The 17,238-nt window shown below is 40.0% G+C and overlaps 2 protein-coding genes across 5 annotated transcripts; both read left to right on the top strand.

The window, feature by feature from the left end:
- Window positions 1-1,236: 1,236 nt before the first annotated feature.
- Window positions 1,237-6,523, top strand: ttc29 (tetratricopeptide repeat domain 29). 3 transcript variants are annotated; one of them, XM_076035502.1, is made up of 12 exons: window positions 1,237-1,613; window positions 1,704-1,784; window positions 1,915-1,986; window positions 2,597-2,656; window positions 3,115-3,275; window positions 3,656-3,772; window positions 3,871-4,083; window positions 4,573-4,658; window positions 4,756-4,847; window positions 5,028-5,151; window positions 5,630-5,719; window positions 6,060-6,523. In XM_076035502.1, the coding sequence occupies exons 2-12, from the start codon at window positions 1,711-1,713 to the stop codon at window positions 6,351-6,353; spliced, it is 1,383 nt and encodes a 460-aa protein (XP_075891617.1). In that variant the 5' UTR covers window positions 1,237-1,613; window positions 1,704-1,710; the 3' UTR covers window positions 6,354-6,523. The 3 variants fall into 3 exon arrangements, with proteins under 3 accessions (XP_075891617.1, XP_075891615.1, XP_075891616.1); XM_076035501.1 differs by having other exon boundaries at window positions 1,239-1,613; window positions 3,596-3,772; XM_076035500.1 differs by lacking the exon at window positions 2,597-2,656 and having other exon boundaries at window positions 1,238-1,613; window positions 3,596-3,772.
- A 470-nt stretch (window positions 6,524-6,993) lies between these two features.
- slc10a7 (solute carrier family 10 member 7) lies at window positions 6,994-15,833 on the top strand. 2 transcript variants are annotated; one of them, XM_076034169.1, is made up of 14 exons: window positions 6,994-7,221; window positions 8,610-8,692; window positions 8,814-8,950; window positions 9,074-9,149; window positions 9,241-9,279; window positions 9,366-9,401; window positions 10,329-10,412; window positions 10,490-10,655; window positions 10,902-10,953; window positions 11,229-11,302; window positions 12,989-13,134; window positions 13,356-13,403; window positions 14,677-15,121; window positions 15,155-15,833. In XM_076034169.1, exons 1-12 carry the CDS (start codon window positions 7,122-7,124, stop codon window positions 13,374-13,376), a joined length of 1,014 nt encoding a protein of 337 aa, XP_075890284.1. In that variant the 5' UTR covers window positions 6,994-7,121; the 3' UTR covers window positions 13,377-13,403; window positions 14,677-15,121; window positions 15,155-15,833. The 2 variants fall into 2 exon arrangements, with proteins under 2 accessions (XP_075890284.1, XP_075890283.1); XM_076034168.1 differs by lacking the exon at window positions 13,356-13,403 and having other exon boundaries at window positions 6,995-7,221.
- The last annotated feature ends 1,405 nt before the right edge of the window (window positions 15,834-17,238 follow it).

Raw genomic sequence — 17,238 nt, 5'->3', positions numbered from 1 at the left:
CTGTCACCAGTTTCCATCCCAGCTGCAGTGTGATGGAAAAGTCTCAGCGACCTCAAAACATGCAGATACAGAGAACTGCTCTTTGCAACCTCAGCAGGATGTCGCCTCTTAAGAATAATAATAAAATGCATGTGTGGGACTGAAAAAAGGGAATCTCAGTTATAGCTGAAAATAAAATTGATTGCTAAATTCTACAAATTCTAAATTTTGAATCTGTGTGTCTTTCTATGTGGCCCTGCAATAGACTGGACCATGAGACGTGTCATGTCTCATGGTCCAGCGCAGTTCATTCCTGGTTTCCCCCTCATACACTCTTATTTCTACCAGCTTGCTACTTCCTCTTATGCAGAATTACCTGTTCTCCCCGTCTCTGCCCCAGTATTCTGAACTGCCTTCTGCCTATCGTTATCACTCATTGTCTGCCAGGATTCACTTTCCAATCGTTTTTCGCCCCATTAACAGTGCTCGCCATCGCAGCGTTTGAGTTATCGTTTGTTTTGGGACTTTTGACCTTCAAGACTATAAACATTTGAACTGTTCCTACTCCAGTCTTGTTTTGTACAGCGCTTGGTACAATCTCACACTCTACAACATGTTCATGGTGTACATTGCCTTCAACCAAAGACAGCTGGAGAAGGCTCTACCAACAAGCACGGCTTTGAGTGCAGGAGAAGTTGGAATGGTTAAACAATGGATGGATGATAAAATGGATGATAAAATAAAACTGGAAAGTGGACATCCATTATTTCTCTACACAAAAACTCTTGTCTTTTGGCAGTAAACCTACTATAGGTTAGAACGAACCCATGTCGGCACCTACGGTGTTGACACTGTTGCCTCTTCAATGGCACTACTTTGCCTCTTCAACCTTTCTTGAGCTGTTTTTGACTGGCTGGTTGAAAAAAGCCCCTCCTTTTCAACACTATTTGCTTTGCATACAGCTCCTTAACTCAATCCATTCACAATGTAGATAAAAGCACAAAAGCAATCCTGGCTAATAGCAGTTGTCATTATTCGTTAAACACTATACATTTCACATTTTCATTACCGCTATTGATCTATTTAAAATAATCAAATTGCCAACATCTTAGACATCTACAACAAGTTCTGCTTTATTCAGTAGAGAAGCCTTTAAAACAGAACTTTACTGGAATTCTGTAGAGACCTACTTGGTTTTGTTTGTTTTGAGAGACTTTGATCTTAGAATTTCATTCATAAAACAGGAAATACATCTAAGATAATATGGGTATAAAATTAAGGTCCCAGTAAAAAACAAATACGCATGCCTCTTCCGCAGATATTTTTCAGATGTAGCACTGATCCTGTGCAAACAGCTTTTAATCTTGAAAAAAGATCTGTATCAATAAAGTTATTAATAGCTTTTGAAATAATTTGAAATTTTCATCCAGCTCCCTTATTTCTGATAGCACAAATTATTACAATAGCGTTTTAGTCCCAAAGCAGCTCCTGATGGCTCTGGCAGTATTCATAGTTTGACTTGATCTGCTGATCCTCACCTCAGATTTAATCTAAAGTGAAAATGAAAGAGTAGTGAGTAGCAAAAGGCAGTGGAATATTTTAAAGAACAGTATGATAGCACCTTCAAAATAGTGGTGAGTATATGTTGATATTAGCTATAAAATGGGAAAATGAATGTATTTGTGTATTACCAAGTCTTAATAGTATTGTTTATTACAACACAGGGGCAAGATGAGATCAGCAGCAGGAGCAGCAGGAGCACAGCAACAGCACACCAAAATAAAGAAAAAAAGTTCCCCAGACAGGTACAGAGCAGCACAGTGACTAGATGTAAACAAAAGTATTGCTTACTTTGGTCTGACTGGGAAAATTAAGAATTCCTGCTGAAGTTGCTTGTTTGAGTGCCGTAGTCAGAAACAAAATGTGTGTACGCAGGGTGAAAAAAAAGGAGGAGGAGGCGCCCCCAACCAACCCAGGTCCCATCCTCTCCAAGGCAGATGTTGCAAAGTGAGTTCACCAAACATGGATTCTAATGAGAAAAAGAAAAACTCATTCGGTACTGAGCACAGGCCATTCATTTTCAGTTGCGACTTAGTATGTTAGTAGACAAAGTCTATTCCTTTTGAACCACCAGTTTTTCTCACGTTAGTGAATCAAAATCTGGCTATTGGAAGCTGCCGTAGGTGTCTGAGGGTGGGAGTGACGTGTTGCCAAGACTGTATACGTAAAAAAAAAAAAAAAAAAAAAGGCAAATAAAAAAAAAAAAGAACAACTTGGCAGCTCAATTTTTGCACATACTGGAGCGAAAGTTGCCAAGCCCAGAATAGACCAGATAGGAAGTGAAGTGGATAAGGGAAGGGAACGAATCAATGAATAAAGGTCACAGTCTAGGGATGTTTTTGAGGCAGGAGCATATGGTGACACTCTTTAATGGGGCTCCATCGTCTGACTGTGATAGTGTAGAACACCCTCTGCTGCTGGATAAAGTTAGTGCACACAGACATCAAGGCTCAGGTTTTGCTTCTCTGGCTCCTGTCTAACAAACTGCTGAGTTATGTTTCTTACAGTTGCATCCCCAGTCTAACTTCAACTTACTTGTTTTTCCATATTCCTGCAGGTTCAGAAACCCTTACATGCAGAATATCTGTGTGGCTCTACTTCAAGAGGGTTATCACAGGTATCTCACCTGCCATTTTAGATACACCAGTTTATCTTTTACATCAGGCATTTTCAGTAGGTGTGAAAGTCACTATCTCGTCATGGATCTACTTCCATAAAATTATAAGGACGCAGTCATATTCCACCATCACCTTTCTAAAGTAGCCCCGCCTTAATACTCTGCTCAGGGTTTTCACCATTTTACCCAAAGTGTACAGCCTGTATAGGACAGATCAAGTGTGTTGTCAGTAAACAAGAATGAACAGCAGGACTGTAATTATTTTGGTGCATTGGAACCCTGCCCAGCACAATAAGATGAAAAGAGATGCCAGTCTTTGTATAATTTATTAATAATTTATTCATTTACATATATCCATGTATAATTTTTCCAATTAATGTTTTTTTCCTCCCAAAATATATTAAAATCAACTTGTATGACTGACCGCATGTTTTTTTGAATCTCTATTTCACTCTCAGGTCATTCTCAGAGATCTTCTTTTTAGTGAAGACTGACCGCGAGCGCAGGGCAAATGAACCAATTGCAATTGCTCGGCTTCAGACTCCGCTGGAGGATCAGCCGGCCAAGCTGGAGACCATGAAAATACACCTGAGCTGGGCAGAGCAGGCTGAAAGACAGGGTACACACACACACACACACACACACACACACACATGCACACATACACGGCTTGCACATTATTTGGTTTTTAACGTAATTTATGTCCGTGGAGTCTCGTGTGACATTTTCAAAAGCGCATGACTGTTCTGGAGTTTCACAGAGGGAAAGAATTGCAGCTTTGCTAAAAGTCTGAAAGCCTACAATAGCCAAACAAATATCAAAATAAAAACCTAAATTGCTTTTATACAGCTTATGTGGTATCATCCAGCAGTTTGTATTTGTAGCCTGGCAGTCCACTGTTGCATTCAAGACAATACGCGTGTGCATGTAATATTCCAGAGACATGGACGATGGTGTGTGAGCAGCGTCTCTTCTTGGGTCAGTTCTTCTCGGCCCCAGATGATCGCTGGCTCAGTTTCCACTTCTACAGCAGCTGTTTGGAAAAGGAGCAAGAGGGCTGCAGGAGGCCGACCATTGAGGCCCGGGCAAGCGTGGCCAGACTGCTCCTGCTCCAGGGTGGGACAGGCACACGTGGAAAGATTGGCAAAAAGACCCAGTTCACATGAGACAACACACAAGATAAATATTTTTTTTCTCACTTTTTTCCCCCGTAGGTGAGCTGGAGCAGGGGAAGCTGCAGGCGGAGCTGTGCATTGAGCAGGCAACAGAGAGCGGCCTGCTGGATGTCATCAGCCAGCCCCTCAGGTTCCGGGCCTACAAAACTCTGTGGGGGATTCACAGTCGACTAGCTGACTTGTCACTGGCAGCAACGGACTATGGCGAAGCCCTGACGCTGCTCCTAGAAGGCTACAACATGGCGACGGAGTGTACATTTCAAAAAGTCTCTATGTTTGTGTACAAAATACGCCGTATACACATAGAAAGTGACAGAATTGCAGATGTAAACTCTGCACAGAAATATGCTCCCCTGAACACATTTACACACAATGATATTTATTTAGGGTGTAAAAGAAACAAACTTTCGTGTTCGTGGCAGTTTTTTTTTTTTTAGGATAGCTTCTGTCACTTTATTTGGTTATGGTAACACTGATGGATGTTGAAGGTTCCATTTCAGTCACTTCAATCTGATCTGTAAAACAGGGATAAGACTACGTTTTGATATGCACCAGAAGACAATTTGTGGAAACGTAATACTTTAAATTCTCCACAGCATGCACCCTGGTTAGCAGTGGAAGCATATGCCAACAATTATCACAGAATATAACAGATCATGTTTTTTAACGGCCTTGATTAAGTCATCAAAATGAATGTTTAATGTTTGAACTTGAATAAAGCGCGACTTATGCCTCTTTCAGCTGAAGACAAACAAATGGAAGGTGAGGCCGCCTACCAACTAGGACTGACCTATCAGAGGGCAGGGGACAGTGAAACAGCCAAGCAGGTACCTGACTGTGGTGGGTGTGTTGAGCCTTTCCCCTTCAACTCTTATGTCCTGGCATTTGCAAATCTGACCTACTTACAACACTGTGTCTGTCCAGTACTACAACACCTGCATGCAGATTTGCATGTTACTCCAGGATGCAGACGGACTGGGAAGGTCCTACTACGCCATGACCAAGTGTTTAGAGAGGTACACACGCACAATAACAAACCCTCAATGTGGAGAGCATTTTTCTGTTTCTGGCCTTCACGTCTTTCAGCATTCACATATCTCTCCCTTTCTCTCCCTCCCTTTCTTTCTCTCTCCCTCTCACTGTGTGTGTGTGTGTGTGTGTGTGTGTGTGTGTGTGTGTGTGTGTGTGTGTGTCAGTGAGGGAAACGTAGAGGAAACAGTCCAGTATCTGGAGATGTTAGCCGACATCTCCCATTCCCACGGTTTGGAACACAACCTGCCAGATGCCTACCTATGTTTAGGCAACATTTATTATGCAAAGGTATGACACCATCTATGGGCTATATGAAAATATGCATCATGCAAAAATGCAAACTCAACATGCTTTACAAACATAATGTCATTAATGTAGAAGCAGGATCCGAAATCAAGTACACACAAACATATTGACATCCAAAAACACCTACGTCAACCATGTGCTTTATTTGTTGGTATTTAGTGTTGGGGCATGAAGAAGTAGTTTGTTGTTATTGTATCAGCGAGGAAATAATCTCTGGCATAATAGTTGTATTGATAATCATGTCATTTTTTTCACCTTGAATTTTTCTTGCAATATTTTTAAATTCTAAAGGCAAACACAACACTGAGAAGAAAAATAACATTTTTAAAATATTTTTGGTTCTAGGCCTAAGCAGTTAGCAGTCCATTTGATGTTTTTTTGTTGATGTTCTCTTATTGTTTTTCAGGTGTGTTGAGAGATATGTTTTTTTATTTAGTTATGCCTGTCTATGTCTCTCTAGAGTAACTTTGACAAAGCCTGTGAGTACTTCCTGCAGGCCTATTATACTGCCTGTAATCTAGAAGAGGAGGATGTGGCTCAGAAAGCACAGGTATTTAAATTTTGGTGTCTGTTTTAATGTGTTAATTTGGTTTTAGACTGCAGAACGGAAAAAATACTACTGGTTTTGTGAAGCGGTCTTGGGGAATGAATAATTCGAGAAAAAAGTACACACAGCACACAAGAGCTTCATGCATTCAAATAAAAATATCTGTATATAAGTTTACACTTAGGGAACTAGACATAGGGATGAATTGTTACTAATATAATTTGGTGTTGAATGTCCATTTACCATTTAACTTCATTTAACATTCCTCCATGTCAGAGATTTTTCCAACACCTGCCATTTCAGCGAGTAAAGAGCTGTCCCTTTGTCTATCTCTGGCCACCAGGTGTTGGTAGGCTGCGCCCGGGCGAAACTCCTGATCACAACATACAGCGCTGATGTGGAGTCAGCTACACCTGATGCCTTGGATCGGCTGCTGGCCTGGAAGGACCGCAGAATACATCATGAAACAGAAGAGGAGTCTTCTGCGCAGTACAGGAGTTACAGACCTGTTTTGGCGGACTCATTTGAAAGAAAGATGGATGTAGAGAATGACAATAGAAATAACGATGTTGATGGGGATAAGGATGGGGCTGATGATGAGAGTGAGAATGAATTTGACGAAGGTGTTTTTGATTGAATTAATCTATTATTGAAAATGTATGAAAAATACTATGGGACAATATCCAATTCCTGAGACTTACATTTCATTACATTGTTCTTGAAATACTGATGCAAATATTTATTTTTGATGACATAACCAACCAAAGCCTCTGTATTCACCATACTAAATAAATTATACATGCAATCATTAAACACTGTCTCATTATTAGCGTCACATAGACCTGCTGTAAGAAGCCTGATAGAAGGATAACATCTATACAACTTCAATTTGAGTACTTTGAGATGCCTTTGGTTGTGATTTAGCAGTTAGATAAATATTATACATTATTAATGTTAGCATATGTGACAGTGGCGGTCCTGTCACTATGCCTCCAATAGATCATGCGCCCTGGCTACTTGGCCAAGGGGATATCTCTTTGGCCGAATGGTTAACATTACAGTTACTGCATTATGTCTATAATAGTCTTTTGAAGGCTTTGTAAACAAACTGTTTCCCCCTGTATTTTTCAAATGTTTTAGCCAAGAGTTTATAACTCAAAACGTATACTTTTTCAACGGCATTTTTGTATTGCGCATTGTTTTTCGACCCCGTTGATTTTGCTGCGCGTTCTTGCTAATCTTTACGGTAATCCGTGGCCCATGTGTCCGGAAGTAGCTGTTCCTGACCTGTTCCTGCTGTGTGACAAGAGAATCGTCCGGGGGAGCGGCTGGAGAGTTGGAAAACTCCTGGCCGGCTGTTTGACAGGAGCCGGCGGGGTGATCCGGTCGACCCCGGGGCTTCAACATGGGCGTCTTGGCGACGATACGGAAGGAATGGTTCATCATAGGCATAGTGCTCGTCATTTTATCGGCCAAAGTGCAGCCGAGCATCGGGGTGAGAGGGGGTGAGTATGTCGGAGTTCCGAAACTGCTGCTCACTTCTTCTTGGATCATCACTTTTTAAAAAAATAAAATAAAATAATAATATGTAGGCATATGTTAATCGAATGCAATGAAATTAAACTAGGTAGTGATAGAATTTAAGCGTACAGACATATTTTGTTTTACGATAGACACTGAAAATCATTATTTTATCTTGGAGGCAGGATCTTTGTTGCGATTGGTGTAAAAACGTGAATTTTCTTTTGATTGCGCTTAAACTTTGTTTTAACACGCTTTATACAAAAATACACTTGAACCTGTTTTTGTCATTAAAAACTAGCTATATGTAGTGGTTGGACAAAATTAAGATATCGTTATTTTATTTATTTTAAGTTTGCCAAGTCTGCCTAGAAAACAGAGCCGGCTCTGTGTGTGTGTGTGTGTGTGTGTGTGTGTGTGTGTGTGTGTGTGTGTGTGTGTGTGTGTGTGTGTGTGTGTGTGTGTGTGTGTGTGTGTTGCCTTACCTGGCCGTATAGTGACACGTTGCATTCAGCAGTCTCATACCAACACACACGCGCACACACCCACTCTACTGTGCTCGCGTTCCACAGTCGTATTTCAAGCAACGCCCCCATTTTTTTTTTATGATTGATTCAAAAATTAAAATAAAATAAAATTCTAATCTCTCTTCAATAAAGAAGTTCAATGAGGTGGAGATAATAGCCATTAGAGATCACCTCAATCTCAGTCTCAATCACACCTTTGACAAATGGCCTTGCAGATAAGATAAGGCCTCATTCTGCTACTGCCTTGGCATGTTGCCCTTAATTGCACTCCTTTTATTCCACAGTTAACGTGCAACAACACACTGCATTGTAGGTGATAGATGTTTACTTTAGAATAAAAGATTTGTTTAGCAGAGTAGGCTGGAGAGTTTTATTTGTTTTTCAGCAAATGAACTTGCAGCTTTGTTCCAGTTTATGGACCCTATCAGTGTGCACCGCTACCTTGATTCTGTTGTTGTTTCTGAGTTGCTCTTGTCTTTTTTTATGTATTACCATTTGGTTGATTTGAATGATATCAATAGCCCAGCGAGTGGATCAGCAGTGCTCTTTTCAAAATCACAATTTTGAAAATTCTCTCAGTCAAATGAGACACATGCTTGAGAACACTTTTGTAATTCTGGGAAGTTCATTGCCAGGTTGAAGACACGTTTACAAAAGGAAAAAAAAGAAAAGTGAATTTCAGCATAAAGATTTAAAGCACTTTTAGAGAAAACTGCAGAAAAATAAGCCCACAAACAAAACAAAGGCTTAACAATTCACACAAAGCGATGCAAATGTTATATCTAAGAAATTGTGAAGTAAACTTTTAACAAAGACATAAACACGTTTGTCTCTCTTCCTCTCAGGTCCTTTAAAGCCAGAGATCACGATAGCATACATTGCTGTGTCACTTATTTTCTTCAACAGTGGCCTGTCGCTGAAAACAGAGGTAGGAAATCATCCATCCACCCACCCATCCATCCACCCATCCATCCACTGAGCTGCAATGTAACCACGATTGAGGAAGAACTGGTTGACGTTGGTAACGAAAGACTTTCCCCGTTTTGCAGGAGCTGACCAGCGCTTTGCTCCACGTTCGCCTGCACCTCTTTGTCCAGTCCTTCACGCTGCTCTTCTTCCCACTGGCCGTGTGGCTGCTGCTCAGAGTGCTTGCGCTGACCGCCATCGACGAGTGGCTGCTCAGAGGGTGGGTGAGAGAGAGAACTCAGCCGGCGCCATTAGTTTGATGTGTCCGTCTGCATGAGATCAGGTCTCTGGTCCTGCTCATCCTCATCCCGCTCTTCATCCTCGTGTCTTGGCTCTTGGTCAGGTTACAGACAGTGAGCTGCATGCCCCCGCCCGTCTCCTCTGCTGTTATTCTCACCAAAGCTGTCGGAGGAAACGAGGTACACTCACAAAAACACACACGCTTGTCTTGTTTGCTTAAAAAAAAGGTATGACAGAAACAATGAGCAGGTTCTGTCTGTGCACTTCCAGGCTGCTGCCATATTTAATTCTGCATTTGGAAGCTTCCTGGTAAGAAATGATTTCCTGCAGTAATAGAGCATCTGGCTGGCCAGCTCAAAGGTGGGATGGTAATCATAAAACTGGTTTTCTTGCAGGGGATTGTCGTGACTCCAGTGTTGTTGCTTCTCTTTGTAAGTTGCACCTCCACCCCCCTGACCCCCATTAATCTTAGTACACTATGTTTTACACTGAAAACACTCCAACACCAGAATGCAATCATCACTCAAACTGTGACCCATGGCTGTTTGTTCAAGTTACTTTCTGAACATGTTTGTTTGTTTCATTTCCAATTCAAATCCTTTATTTGTTAGTTCAGGCAAGGGTGTCAAACTTCAATTCAAAATGTGGACAAAGTCGCAGGCCGACATTGATATTTATTAGGGGGGGGGGGATAAAAATCTTCCTCCAGATAGAACAGTGAACCTTTTCATGTGGACCCAAACAAGTTTTGCTTCAACCTGAATATGGAACAAGTCAAGCTTAATACTATATAATAAATAACTTAATGTTCCACACATGCAAAATTGAATTTAAAAAAACCCTCAAAATTTGAATAAATAAAGATTGTATGCCTCTTTTTCACAGTTTTATAATGCCCTGACCGTGAGGGCATTATAAAACATCATACATATCATTCAGATCAGCTGCTGCTGTCAGTTCCTCCCCCCCTCCCCTTTTCATTGCAATCTGCACCGTCTGGTGATGTTTTTAGAAAACAACTGAAGACGCTGTTTTTAGGCAGGCTTTTGGTCGATCACCTCCTGTCTCTTGCTTTTACATCTTTCTGTGTATTACCTACATTGTGCACTTTTGCAAGACACCTTGCAGTATCAAAGTGCTACATAAACAAACTTTACTTACTTACATATAAACCTATCAACATTTTAGACACGACTCAAAAAGAGAACAAAGGCAGCATTTGAAGAAAGCATTAAAATTATAAGTATAGAAAAAACAACAATTGTTTGCATGTTGTTTCATTCTGTGCATTCCGTTCGTACTTCTTTTTGTACCAATTAATCAAACTGATTGAACTGCGCCTGGTCCTGCTCCTCCAGCTTGGCTCTTCGTCCTCCGTGCCCTTCACCTCCATTTTCTCACAGCTCTTCATGACTGTGGTGGTTCCTCTGATCCTGGGCCAGGTGAGACTCTGCGTTCGCTCAGCACACGATCCCTTCCCTGGACCTGCGCGTGGGGATTCACTCTTCATCTGCCGCAGGTGTGTCGCAGTTTCCTCAGGGACTTCCTGGAGAGGAAGAAACCTCCATTCGGCACCATCAGCAGCTTTGTCCTCCTGATGATCATCTACACAACCTTCTGCGACACTTTCAGTAACCCAAACATCGAGTTGGATCCCACCAGTCTACTGCTGGTCGCCCTCACCAGTCAGTCCAAACTCTTTGTCTGTGTATAGAACAAATATTTGGGTTTCTTTGAAACTGTATGATAATCAAATGAGCTGAAATATGCAGGATCTTCATTTGAATAACTGGTAGCAGTGGTGTTTACCTGGGATTCTTTACCATCCTTATTATTTACTGACTGTTAAAGGCAGTCATTCCGTAATTAGATACTGAAGATATCTGGGAGTGACGAGCAGTGTCTTTCCTGTTGTTGTTTGTCTCCTGCAGTTTTCTCCATCCAGGTGAGCTTCATGCTGCTCACATTCACGTTTTCAACCAGGTGAGACTTTTTGTTTTGTTCTTATATTTTCATCGTTAACCGACAAACAGAACTGTGTGCCGCATGCAGCAAGTTTCCCGACCCCCGACAACAATATAGAAAAAAAGTTTGCGTGAAACCAAAACCAAACAATGTTACCGCTTTCAAAGTAATCATATCCTGTAGATAATGAGAGCAGGAAGCAAGGAAGGCCTGCGCATCTCTGTAATGAGCTAAAGTGTCACTCTGGCTCCTGAGTTACCGGCAGCTAAGTAGTTTCCTGTTTATGTCCGCAGGTCAGGCTCAGGATTCAGCCCTGCAGATACTGTCGCCATCATCTTCTGCTCCACACACAAGTCGCTCACCCTGGGTAAGCACACGCACCACACGCACCACACACGCACGCCCACACGCCCACACGCACACACACACACACACACACACACACACACACACACACACACACACACACACACAAACGCTCAACTTTACATTTTTAATTTAATTGTGTTAGGATCAATGTTCTCCATACAAAGCTACACCACTCTTATATTTGCAGGAACAACACCAGTGTACTAGTGTCTTTTCTTTGTTTTCAAAAATGTTTGCCACACTTGTTGGACATGAGCTGTTCTGAACTGTCTCATATCTTGTGGGAAAGGTGTTCAGAGACTGGTTAGGGTACTATAGTTCATGTTGCTGATCTTAAGTTAATGTGTATTATAAAAGAAAACGGAGCATATTCAAGGATATGTTCAGTCAGAATGCACCTGAAATGCACTGTGGCCTTCACAGGTGAATTTAATTTGACTTTAATTAAATTCAACTTAAATTGACTTATTTCATCGCATGCTGTTCTCTAACAAGCTGATTACAAAAAACAGAAAAACTTCAGTGTCTGATTCATTAATGATGACTATTAAAGGTTCTGGTTTAATGACAGTTTGTACTTGGACAAGCCTCTTAATCAGGCTTTTCACATTTGGATGCCATGAGACCAAGACGGCCTCCAGCGAAAAGGTCCCATGACAAGTTATTACACATTATGCAAATGTAACATTGACATTTTCGTTAGTAGACACACTGCTGCTGATGGCTCCTTAGCAGGAGTTGAAAGCAATAATATCATTTAGCTGCTGTTCTCTACCTCACCATCTGCACTCAACCACAATGTTGATCAGTCAGTGTTACAGATTGTGAGTGCTCACCTTTTCCATTCCACATGCTTTTTTAGATAACTTTTGCACCAGAAGTGATGCAAACCAACCTCAAGCATTGTGTTGTGCTCACTCAATATTCAGAAACAATGTAAATATATATATATATATATTAGAGCTGTCAGTCGAAAAAATAATCCGATTAATCGCATGGTTTTCCATAGTTAACTCACGATTAATCGCAAATGAATCGCATATTTTTTTTATCTGCTCTAAATCTACCGTAAACTGATTTTCCATTTTTTAAATAATCATATCAACATGGGAGTAGGCAAATACTTGCTTTATGCAAATGCAGTATGTTTATTCGTGTTGGAGCAATGACAAGTACTACTAACAAAACAAAAGATGCATAGGGTAAAAAAGAATGTTGTGTGTGTGTGTGTGTAAATAGAAACACGCACTCAGGTGTCCATCTTAAGACCTTTCATAATGATCATCTCTAGGATCAAACAGACGTATTTTGATCAAGTCTTCCTCGTGTGTGTGTGTGTGTGTGTGTGTGTGTGTGTGTGTGTGTGTGTGTGTGTGTGTGTGTGTGTGTGTGTGTGTGTGTGTGTGTGTGTGTGTGTGTAATCTCTCTTGCACTCTGATACAATGTACTGACAAATATAACATACAAATATGATCTTTTATATATGTATATATATATATATATGTATGTATATGTATATATATATATATACATAAACACAAGGTTGGTGTTGCTTCCTGTATGGAGCTAAACTGCTCTTCTTTGTGTTTAAATGTTCACCCCTTTTTAACAAAATTTGTTTTCATTGTCGCCCCTGCTTTATCCAACCCCTCCCCCCCCCCACCCACCGGTCGTCTTTCTTCAGGTATCCCCATGTTAAAGATTGTGTTTGCGGGCTACGAGCATCTGTCGCTCATCTCAGTCCCGCTGCTCATCTATCATCCAGCTCAGATCCTCCTCGGCTCCGTCCTGGTGCCCACCATCCGCAGCTGGATGACCAGCCGGCAGAAGGTACGCGCCAATGCAGCCAACACACAATATGCGCGGCTGCGTTGCAAATCCCTGCCATTTTCATGTTCCCAGAAGCATAAATTAAGTTAGTTAAATAACAGCACACAAACAACAAGTGAAACAAGTGAAGCCTCAGTCTTTTCCAGCGTTGGACTCCATTTAACCCTCACAGCTGACTGCCGTCTGATACTAACCTTGTGGCCCTGTCTCCTCCCTTGCAGTCTAGTCTGTTGTTGAGATAGGGCTGCATTCCAACAATTCCCACCTGAGTGAGTAGAAAGCTGGTTTAATTAAAGGGCAATCTTTCAGGTGTTCTTTTATCCCAATCCGATCTGCCAATCTGATGTAATGATGTAATCATTTGTGTATGCCACAGTATGTCCAGGAAGCCTTAATAATACTAAAATTTGCACTAATTATATCACATAATTTCTTGATATTTTATGATTTTAACAAGAATTCACGTCTGATCGCTGTTGTAAAATCAGTCCTGAGGGCAACAGCACCCTCTGGGGTCAAGAAAATAAACTGCAAGATGTCCTCGTTGGACTCACTGTTGGCAGTTTGAGCGTCACCTTGATTGTGATTGTATTATATAATTTTGGGTGATGGCACCAAAAAGTAATTTTGAATTCTTTGTGTCAAATCAAACTAAGAGGTAAAAAAATATTTTGAAAATTAGAACATGAAAGATGTTTTCTTCAGCAAGGGTTTGGTCCTCCACTACAGGTGAGTTTCCAAAAAGACCAATAGATCAAAATTACTTTTTTTTTTCTCTTTTTTTTTATTTTTGGAAAATAAAGGTTGTATTTATTTACCTTGACCGTGATCAGAGGAAATGACCAGTGTCCAGTTGTAGATGCCATAGAGTCCAAAGAAGTGTCTCTATGTGAAGGAAGCTCTACTTGTCTCAAAATAGGGATGTTCAGGTGTGTTTTAGCAAGAATATCTGTCTTAGCCTGGAGCCACATGCATATTACTTGCAACATTGGGACACATAAGACTCTTATCCTTTAGTTTAACATCATCCATTTATTTTTCTTATTTCCTGACCTTGACATTCATGCACTTCTGGTGTGGATGGATGCGGTGGAGTCTATAGTGTATTTTTGGGGTCGAAAACAAAACTTGGTGTTGAAGTTGCCCTTCACACATTCAGAATCAGAAGATTAGACTGACTTCCATTCTCAGATGACACTCAAAGAGCAACCGGATGTTGCCTCCTTCTTCTTCTGTTGTTGTTGTTTCCTTCCATTGGAATCCATGTTAACCATGAGCACCGAACTCTTTCCATTTGCAAACTCACTGGGTAAATGAATTTGAACATTTTACCTGAGCCTCTGCTGACGGCTAATGAGTGGAGTTTTGTTTAAAAGAAGGTGCAGTGAAGCTGCTGTCCCCCTTGTTTATCTTCTGGGAGTGGTGAATTAACTCTGCAGAATTTTGATTTTGATTCACTTTTTATCTTTCCCTTATTTTCCCTTGAGCCCTTTCCATGTTTCAAGTCTTTCTGATTTGCCTCTGCTGTCTTTTTTTCTCAAGGCGATGAAACTATCACCTCTGCAGCCCATCTGAAGTGGAGATAAGGACCATATGTAAATGGGTATTTGTGCTGGCAGACTACAGTATGGTGTTACAAAAAAGTGTGCCTTATTTGTTACAAGGGACCTCAGTAAACAAGAGGCCAATGCCTGTTTTTTCTCTCATTCTTTTTTAAGAAAAGACCAATAATTCATATCAACATAAAATATGTATTCTTTTATAATAAGATACCTTTATTTTTGTAAGAAATACAAAACGAAAAAAGGCCTCTTTTTAGATTAAGAGCACCTCCCAGCAGGAACAAGGCTTTGAGTAACTGGGACCACACCTTTTTTCCGTGCTATTTATCAAAACATTCTTCCTTAGGCGGTTACTGCCAGATATTGTGCACATTTGTTAGAGAAACAAATGAATGCTGGATTTTTGCATTTAATTCTTGAGTTTTGTGTTTGTTGAAATGGAGCAGCCCTGTGGTGAGACTTTCTAAGTGAATCTTTGTTGAAAAAAATGTTTCACCACCGTCTAAATGTGACAAGTAGAGAAACATTGTTGTTGAAATGAAACAATTGGTAAAGTTAATGTTACAGACCTTTAGGCCAAATACGATGTTTTGGCATCGTATAGGATGATAACGATTTTGCAGATTTATTTTTAAATGCAAGTCATTCCCCCATTTTTTCTAAAAACTGTGTTTTTGGGTTGTTGTTTTTTTGTTTGTTTTGGGTTTGTTTTTTTTGTCTTCCTGAGTTTAAAAAAAATTCTGCTAATGAGCCTCAGGCGCAGCAACAAAAGTCAGCTGTTTAAAAGGTCAACTCAAGTAAACATTGCGGTCATTTAAAAAAAACTGATTACACAAGTTAAAAGGCAAAAAATGTTTTTCGTGAATGTACATCTATGTCTGCAATTTTATGTCAACCTGTCTTGTTGCTGATAAAGATGTCAAACCTGGTGAAAGTAAAGTCAAGTCACAATTTTTGTTAATTGTTGTTATATATGTTTCTGACTTACCAATGTCTTCTGTAGATTTGTTTGTTTTATTTCAGTTTTTGTCTCGGAGTGCACTGCACTCCAGTGAGTAACACAATGAAGGCCTTTAAACAACATAATTGTATTTTTTGTTATCAAACTGTATGGGTGCCTGACTGTAAAAAACTAAACCAGATGGCACCTTTGGGTGCAACTAAATATGTTGTGTTTGCACTCATTGAGGTCATACACCGCTCTTGATATTGACAAATATCGCATGGGGATGCCCCCTTTTTATATGTGTATTTAAAAAATATACGGAACTAAATATTGACTAAATTATTCATGTCCCCCTCTATCTACCTAATTATGGACTTTGTTTGTCTTTTTGACTTTTTTTTCCGTTGTTCTTCTTTTTCTTTTGGGGCATTTCTTTTTACAACTTGGAGCTGCCTTGTGTACAAATGGAATTCTGGTTACAGCTCAATTTTTTTCGGTTATTTTAAATAATACAATTGGCATATTGGTGATGTCATCCATTATATTCCAACATGCGGCTAAGTTTCTACTGGAACTATCTGTTGGAGCATGCAGGGTCACTGTATGTCTCTCTCTCTCTCTCTCTCTCTCTCTCTGTCTCTCTCTCGCTCTCTCTCTCGCTCTCTCAACTATTGGTTGTTTTCTGGAGGAGTTTCTTCACCAGCTGGTTTTCTTTCTAGTGGAATTTCTCTGGATCACAAAATTCAGACCAAGCCTTTTTTTCCGAATGTACTACATATTTGGTGCTTCTGATGTGGAGCACTTATAGGAATTTTGAGACATATTCCCAAACGTAGTTGCTGCACCGATGACATATGAAACCTACCCTCAGCAAAAAGCACATTGTGTTGATTGCCTTGTTTTGAATATGGATGAATTTATGGGCACAGTAGTCTCCGAAGTTGTTTAGTTACAGTAGAGTTTCATCCTCTGCTCTAATGGGAGTCTTTACAAATTGTTTATTTTTGGAAAGCAAACTTTATATGAGATATGGATGAAGGTGTTTTTGTTTTTGTTACATAATTCTATGTGGTGAAAAGTAAAATAAACTTTCATATTTAAAAATAAACATGTATCTCATAATGTCATAATTTGAATGCAATGAGAGTGTTACATGTGAGTAGTTTGCAATGGACTACATTTTTCTAGCTTTCAGGTCACTCAAAGCATTTCATACAAAAAAGTCACATTCAACCCATTCACATAGACTTAAAAATACACTCATCTTCCTTTATTTTGAGTTCTTGTGTAGATTATGTTAAAAGAGACAGTTTATTTTATCGTTACAATCTCTTGTTTTACATTTAAAAAAACTTCATACTCTGAAAATGACAAAATATACAATGCATGATGATACATTTTTATTAAGTGCATTTGGATGACTTATATACCAATTTACAAATTAGCCTGTAAAATCTATATAATACTAATAATATATCATCCAATTGCGCAATCTTCATTGCCAAACCTCTAGTGAGCATGTCATCTGGTGTTTTCTATTTTTTGAGGGTCCACTGTGAATGTTAAATTCACCAATAAAGGAACCGGCCTTATCCG

Source organism: Nelusetta ayraudi, unplaced genomic scaffold, assembly GCF_046127955.1.
Source record: "Nelusetta ayraudi isolate G7.1 ecotype Tasmania unplaced genomic scaffold, CSIRO-AGI_Nayr_v1 ptg000042l, whole genome shotgun sequence".
Lineage (NCBI taxonomy): Eukaryota > Metazoa > Chordata > Actinopteri > Tetraodontiformes > Monacanthidae > Nelusetta > Nelusetta ayraudi.
The sequence above is the reverse complement of the archived record's forward strand: the minus strand, read 5'-3'. Positions and strand labels throughout refer to the sequence as shown.